The sequence below is a fragment of the Vanessa cardui genome, chromosome W (assembly GCF_905220365.1).
Source record: "Vanessa cardui chromosome W, ilVanCard2.1, whole genome shotgun sequence".
Classification (NCBI taxonomy): Eukaryota; Metazoa; Arthropoda; class Insecta; order Lepidoptera; family Nymphalidae; genus Vanessa; species Vanessa cardui.
In genome coordinates this window covers 2251385-2259587 of record NC_061153.1, presented here as the reverse complement: position 1 = coordinate 2259587, position 8203 = coordinate 2251385, and the positions used below count along the sequence as shown (strand labels likewise).

The following is an 8203-nucleotide window of genomic DNA, read 5'->3' as shown; positions in this document are numbered from 1 at the left end:
GTCAATTACAGTAGGAGATATATTAAGAGAACTTAAAATAGCCAGTAATATGTCGAAATCAACAGTATTGAAGGCATTACTGAAATCCAGTAATGTCAAAACTGTAACTTCCTGGTTATCCATAGCTAATCTGATGTCATCGGTGATCTTAACTAAAGCAGTAGCCGTACTATGACAAGTTCGGAATCCCGACTGAAGAGGGTTAAATAGGTTATTTTTGGTTAGGAATAAATTAAGTTGTTGGTAAACAAGGCGCTCCAGGACTTTTAAAAGAAAAGGAAGTATGGATATAGGGCGGAAATCACTATAGGACAATGGATTAACTTTTTTCGGTAATGGGCCAATATGAGCGTCTTTCAGGAGGAAGGATAAATACCAGCATTAATGGAATTATTAAGGAATGTATCCTTAATAATTCCATGACATGTGATGACAGAAATAAGGTAATCAATGATAGGAATTATCATTTTACGGCTAATGCAGTCAGAGCCGACAGCATCAGAGTTTATAGCTAAAATATTTTTCTTAATATCACCCTCAGTTAATTGACTAAAACTAAAAGATGGGAACGCTGGAGTGGATGAAGCAGAAAGATTATTTATTGTTTTTGATTTGACAGTGCCATCGATAGCAACTGCTGACGCGAAATGACTATTGAGCTGATTAAGATCGACATTATTAAAGTTTGTATCCGACTGAGCTTTCCCAACTCCAAGAGATTTCAGAAATTTCCAAACTTTATCGCCCTCCTCAACTACAGCTTTGAGAATATGCCGTCGATGTGTGTCTCTACACAGCCTGTTGCAACGATTTCGATACTTTATATATTTTTCTTTATTTGTGTCAGACGGATTAGATTTATATTTGGCTTTAGCTAAATTTTTCTTTTCTTGGAGACGTTTTATATCTGAGGTAAGCCATGGTGCCGGTAAATCAAATCAAATCAAATCAAATCAATTTTATTCAAGTAAACTTCACAATGAAGCGTTTTTGAATCGTCAATAATCAAATACTACAACCGTTTCGGAAAGCAGCTTCTAGCGAGAAGAAACGGCAAGAAACTCGCATAGTTGCTCTTTTCAAATAAACACATTTACAATGCTGTTATTGACAGTAATTAGCGTCCTATGATGGAACCCGAGCCTAACTCCAGGCGTTTCTTTCTAAAAAGTACTCTTTTAATGAATAGTATGATTTATTTATTAATTTAGTCTTAATAATATTTTTAAATTTTGAAAATGGTAAATTGATTATATTTTCCGGTATCTTATTATATATGCGTATACCATTGCCCAAAAACGTTCTATTTACCGTATGCAAACGGAAACTGGGGGTTACAAGTTTATTCTTATTTCTTGTATTAATAGTATGTACATCAGCATTGATAGAATAATTTTTAATATTCTTTTGTATAAAGATTATATTATCATAAATATATTGTGAAACAGCCGTTAATACACCTATTTCTTTAAATTTTTCGCGTAATGATGTCCTGGAGCTAATATTGTAAATAGATCGGATAGCTCTTTTCTGTAGAATAAAAACAACTTCAATCTCTGCTGCATTACCCCATAACAACATTCCATATGACATAATACTGTGAAAATTACTAAAATAAACTAGTCTAGCAGTACTTATGTCCGTAAGTTTTCTAATTATTTTTATTGCATAAATGGCACTACTTAGTTTTCTTGCCAGGGCATACAAATGGGTGCCCCACTGCAGTTTGGAGTCAAGGGTTATCCCTAAAAAGACCGTCGACTCAACAAACTCAAGCCTTTCATTTTTCAAAGTTATTGCAGAAGGATTTGATTTGACATTTGGCAAGGAAAACAAAACACATTTAGTCTTTTTAGCATTTAGTACTAAATTATTTATGTCAAACCAACCAAGAACCCGCGACAGAGCACTGCTTACAACGTCATAGTTGTTTATTTTTCTATCAAGTTTAAAAATGAGGGATGTATCATCTGCAAACAGTACAATATCGCAAGTATTTTTTACGAAATAAGGTAAATCATTTATATATATTAAGAACAAGAGAGGTCCCAAAATTGAACCCTGTGGTACACCCATTTGCGCCACAGCGCCATTTGATTTTGCACCATTAACCACAACCTTCAAAACTCTTTCACTAAGGTAGGAGGAAATTAATTTCAATGCAGGGCCCCTGATACCATAATATTTAAGCTTTTCTAGGAGAATATCATGCCTAACGCAATCGAAAGCTTTTGATAAATCACAAAAAACTCCAATAGCGTTTTGTGACTTTTCCCATGCATCATAAATGTGCTTAACAAATGCTACACCCGCATCAGCAGTTGAGCGACCCTTAGTAAAACCAAACTGTTGAGAATGCAATAGCTTATTCGAGTTAAAGTATAATAGCAATTGATTAAGCATGACTTTCTCAAAAATTTTACTTAATACTGGCAAAATAGAGATCGGTCTGTAATTGTTTGGATCATTTTTATCACCGGACTTAAATAATGGGATTACTTTACTTAATTTCAACATAACAGGAAAAATACCAGATTGTACACATTTATAAAAGATGATAGCTAACTAAGGAGCCAAGTCAACAATTACATTGTTAATAATTGTGACTGATAAATCCCATAGATCACTGGTTTTTTTTTGATGATTTAATGTTTTAAATATTTTTAATATTTCGTACGGAGTTATATTCTCAAAAGAAAATTCTAACTCATTCTGGGGAACATAACATTTGAGTAGGTCTAAAGCGTCATTAGGAGACGCATTAAGTCCTTTAGTAATATTCAGAGGAATATTAGAGAAATATTCTTCGAATTCATTGGCCACATCTAGATCTTTGCCTACAATTTTGCCTTTTATACTAAGAGATAACTGCCCTGCATCAAAAATGTTTGATACGAATACGCCGAACAGGTGTATGAGTGTCATAAAGCTTAGTTAAAAGGGAATTGAACACACCAACCTGTTCATTAACAGTATTTCCGTTTAACACCACTGACCAATCAATCTCAGCAGCATTAGCTTGCAGACGCTCTAAATCCATCTCAGCAAAATTGCGTTGCCGAAGAATTCTTGACTTTGCCTTCGGGGGTTTGATTTTATAGGATAGATATAAAAGATCATGTTAAGAAAAAGCATGCGCATCACATTGACCATGTTTTTCAATATGGTCAATAGATGACACAATAATTAAATCAAGAAGAGAAGGAACAGAATGAGGAAAACAGTGCGTAGCAGAAAGAGGCAAGATTGTCATGTTCGCCCCGTTGACAAGCGATGTCAGACGAGATGACCGACAATCATTTTTAAGCAGACATGTATTGAAGTCACCCATGACCACCGTATGTACTGTACGAGGGTACGAATGACTCCAACAGATTTTTAAAAATTTTAAAAATAATCCACATTCTGCGACGGACTATAATAAACACCTAAAAGAAGTTTAGTGTGTGAGAGTGTAACATCAATGAAAAGGTGTTCTGCCTTAAATTACCGACGACATTAGATTGGGCATGGATAATAAACAACTTACAGTGCTGAAATTGTTAGATTTTAGCAATGCTTTCGGTACTGTCAACTTTGACATCTTATTGAGTTTGCTGCGTTCTCTTAACATATCTCCATCGGTGATTGGCTGGTTTCAGAGTTATCTTAGAGGCAGAAGGCAACGTGTTCAGGTAGACGAAACATTTTCGTCTTGGTGTGAGGTACGTGCTGCCTCACGGTGGCATGTTGTCTCCTATTCTCTTTACAATTTTCATTAATTCTATTACTCAAAAGATTTCTTCTCTCTACCACATGTATGCAGATGATCTCCAGCTTTATACCCAGTTAACCTTGGATAACTTGCCCAGCGCTATCACTGCCATTAATGATGACCTGGTTACAATCAGTGATTAGAGCAAGTGTTATGGTTTAAAGAGCAATCCATCAAAATCACAGGCCATTATTATTGGCAGTACCGCTATGATTTCAAGAGTTGACTGGAGAAACATTCCTACGATTATATTAGATAATTGTACTATACCATATAGTTCTACGGTAAAAAATCTCGGTATACATCAAGATTCTACACTTTCATGGTCACATCAGTTAAATGTAGTCAGCAGGAAAATGTTTTCGGCGATAGGCTCTCTACGACGTCTCCGTTCTTTTCTTCCTATTTCCACCAAGACTATGTTAGCACATTCTCTACTACTATCTATTCTCGATTATGCAGACGCAAGCTATCTAGATTTAAATGAGGACCAATTAAATAAACTTGAGCGTCTTCAAAATCTAGCTATACGGTTAATATTTGGCTTACGCAAATATGACCATGTCTCTGAATTTCGTACTCAGCTCAAGTGGTTACCTATTCGTTTTCGCCGGAATCTACATATTGTTTGTCTTCTGTACTGTGTGTTATTCAATCCTCACTCACCTATTTATTTGAAAGAAAAATTAAAATTTTTGAATTCTCGCAATGCTATTGAAGGACACAACATGAACTTACGTTCATCTGAAAATTTATTTTTAAATCCCAGGTGGTGCAGAAAACAATTTTTCCAAAAAATCTTTTACGGCTGAGGCTACTCGATTGTGGAATGCCCTCCCGCTTAATATCAAATCTGCAACCTATTTAACAATATTTAAAACTAAAGTTACTAATTATTACCTCACACTCTCACACTGAATGGCGACTAGATACCATTTGTTATTTGTATATATCTGTATATTTGTATGTATTTATGTATGTCTTTATGTATACATGTATGTATAAATGTATTTATGTACCTAGCTATATGTATGTAGTAGTTTATGTATGTATTATATTATTTGTATCTATGTATGTAGTCTATTTTACACCACCTACCATCTCTCTATTGGCTACTACTCCATATCACCTCGGTTGTCTGGAAGAAATCGCTTTAAAGCGATAAGACCGCCGGTTGTACCATCTTTACTTTATATGTACTTACTATAAGGCTAACCTGTTTAATTTGTGGTGTACAATAAAGTATTTAAATAAATTTAAATAAATAAGATTATAACGTTAAAAGAGTTAGAAGAATCTATAAATACATAATAATAATAATTAATAACTTTATTGCACACATAATACAATCAAAGAAAATCACACAGATACAGCAAGAAGCAAACTTAACACTAACATACAAAGCGTGCAAAGGGCGGTCTTATCACTGAACAGTGATCTCTACCAGACGACCCTAAAGAAAGAAGCTTGCAAACTCAACGGGCTAGTGCAAAATAAATCACAACAATGCAATATAAATACACAATAAATATATATACATAACAACTATACAGACACATATGAGATACATACATATATAAAATAAATAAATAAATAAAGTAAATGATATTGATAATAATTATGATTAACAAGATATAACACACATAGTACCTACAATTAATCACATAATTCATGTACCTAATACCTCCAAAAATAAAATAAAAGTTATGTTAAGGATAAGTAGAAGTTTTTAACGCGAGTTTTAAAAATACATATTGATTGAGATGGTCTAATTTGAAATGGAAGAAAATTCCGCAATCTAACTGCTTTTATTGTAAATGAATTGGAATACGATTGTTTTTTTTTTTTTTATGGCATAGGTGGCAAACGAGCTGGAGGCTCACCTGATGGAAAGTGACTGCCACCGCCCATGGACATCTGCAACACCAGGGGGCTTGCAGGTGCGTTGCCGGCCTTTCAAAAAGGAGTACGCTCTTTTCTTGATGGTTCCCATGTCGTATCGGTTCGGAAAAACCGCTGGCGAAAGCTGGTTCCACAAAGTGGTCGTGCGAGGCAGAAAATGTCTGAGAAATCGCGCTGTTATGGATTTTCTGATATCAAGGTGGTGCGGGTGAAACTTAGAATTTTGGCGAGATGTCCGAAGGTGAAATTCAGCAGCCGGGATTAATCCGTACAATTCCTCGGAACATTCCCCATGAAAAATTCGGTAGAAGAGAATTCGTTTTTTTTTTTTTGGCGGGTAGGAGTGAATTAACGCACAGCACAAAATTTTGCTCTTGAACTTTTTATTAAATATACATATACATATTTTATATACAGTGTTATGAAAAATTAATATATGTAGCTTACGTTTACCGTCAGCAAGTGTTTTCCTTTAATAAAGTTCACTCTAAACAATTACCACCAACTTAAACACTCAATATGGATTCTATCAAGCAATCACTGGCAGCCATGTCGGAGTTGTTTAATAACAGGATGCAAGAGTTCCAGCATGATCTAAATAAAACCTCCTCTCCCGGGTCTACAACTTCTTTGGCATCAGATTTTATTACATTTAAATCCTTTGTAATATCTGCTTTAAACACTCTTCAGTGCCAAGTAGAATTTCTTGGGAGAGAACTTGACCGTCAGGAGATGCGGCATAGACGGAAGATGCTTCTTCTTCATGGTGTCCCAGAGGAGAAGACGGAAGACACGTCGGCTCGCGTCACGGGTCTTGTAGCGGATCATCTCTTGCTTCCAAACTTTTCAAGTGCCAGCATTAAGCACTCATACCGCTTAGGCCAACGGTCAGATAAGAAACCCAGGCCTATTGTGGTAAAATTCACTGGAGTTAGCATCCGCGATAAAGTTTGGTTCGCAAAAACCAAATTTAAAGGCACGGGATTAACACAGTCGGAGTTCTTGACAAAAAGCAGACACGATGTTTTCCTCGAAGCCAGAAAACGCTTTGGCATAAATAAGTGCTGGACGCGGGACGGTTTCATATACGTAATAGCGTCGGATAGTGCTCGTCATCGAGTTGAAAGCCTGTCGGACCTCAACAGCATACCCACTGCGTCTACTACGAAGTCGCCGGTTCAAACAAAGTCTTGCGACTCCAAAGGTGTTGACAAGATAATTGCTACACGTACTAAGAGTCTGATAAAAAAGTAATTTCTAATGTTTACTTTCTCGACTTTACTATCTTAGTACCCACTTGTTAATTTTATTTATATCTAATAATTTCTCTTACGGTTACCTACTCTTTTTTTTTGTGGCTTTTATTTGCGCCAAAGAGGCACAGATTATTTCGCCAATGTCACGTGCGATGGAGAAGACACGATGGACATTGATCGGTTCGGTCGAGATTACATGCTCAAATTAATTTTGAAGGCATAATAGCACTAGACGAATTGGAGACCCATAACCTAAAACAACACAACAATAATAATTACATAAAAAGTAAATAAAATAAGGCAACTACTATTAAAATGCATAACAACAATCACAAAATAATTTACAACTTAATCTTATTACGTTCAATATATTTACATAGAAATTTACAAAATAGACTAAACACAAACATTAACAAACATTCAACGTTAATAGGGCGAGAGACTTTAGGAGGGAGAACGTCATATATAGGATGAATGAGATTGGGGCAGGAGAACAATATATGGGATAAGGAACCTTCGTCTAGACCACATTCACACAAAGAGTGATCTCTAACTTTAATTTTACGCAGATGTATGGGAGTACATGCATGACCAAGGCGAATACGAGAGATAGTTGTGATGACCCAACGATTAGCTTGCCTGTGAAGAGAAAACCAAGGTCGCCTTGGAATGTCTGGTTGGAGAGAAGCATAAAATTTACCCTTCGATTTTGATGATGCTTTCCAAAGAGAGTTCCAGGATTTATCGAGGTGAGTTTTCGCTAGAGCACACAAGTCCTGAGTAGAATTATTAAAATGCTTAGTTAGACCAGATGATATAGCAGATCTAGCGAACGAGTCTGCAGTGTCATTGCCTGTTATACCAGAGTGGCTTGGAATCCAGACTAGTAATATTTCCAACCCTTTTTGATGGCAGGCAAGCAAAGCTTCCCTGATTTTAAGAATGATAAAAAATCTTCGCCTGCTACGAAACGGATTTTCCCTAATTGCGAGCAGGCAGCTCAAAGAGTCAGTCAGAATTACAGTCTGTCTTAAGTCATGTGAGTGGGCAAATAGGATTGCTTCCAGAATAGCAATCGCTTCACCGGAAAAAAATTATGTTTCAGGAGGGGATTTAAATTGGAGGATAATTTTGAATTTGGGTATCCAACAGGCTGAACCGACACAGCTATCAGGGGATATTTTAGAGGAATCAGTAAATATCTGGAGGTGGTTTGACCAGTTTTGATGAAAAATTCTTTGAAACTTAACATTTGTATCAGGGGCTCCTTTGATTAGACCAAGGTCTGTGA

At 36.0% G+C, this 8203-nt stretch overlaps 1 protein-coding gene across 1 annotated transcript; it reads left to right on the top strand.

The window, feature by feature from the left end:
- Positions 1-6175: 6175 nt before the first annotated feature.
- LOC124542418 lies at positions 6176-6910 on the top strand. Its single transcript, XM_047120369.1, has one exon. The coding sequence runs from the start codon at positions 6176-6178 to the stop codon at positions 6908-6910; it is 735 nt and encodes a 244-aa protein (XP_046976325.1).
- The last annotated feature ends 1293 nt before the right edge of the window (positions 6911-8203 follow it).

Excerpts from the sequence above, each read along its gene's own strand:
- LOC124542418 (XM_047120369.1), top strand. The coding sequence starts at position 6,176 with ATGGATTCTATCAAGCAATCACTGGCAGCCATGTCGGAGTTGTTTAAT.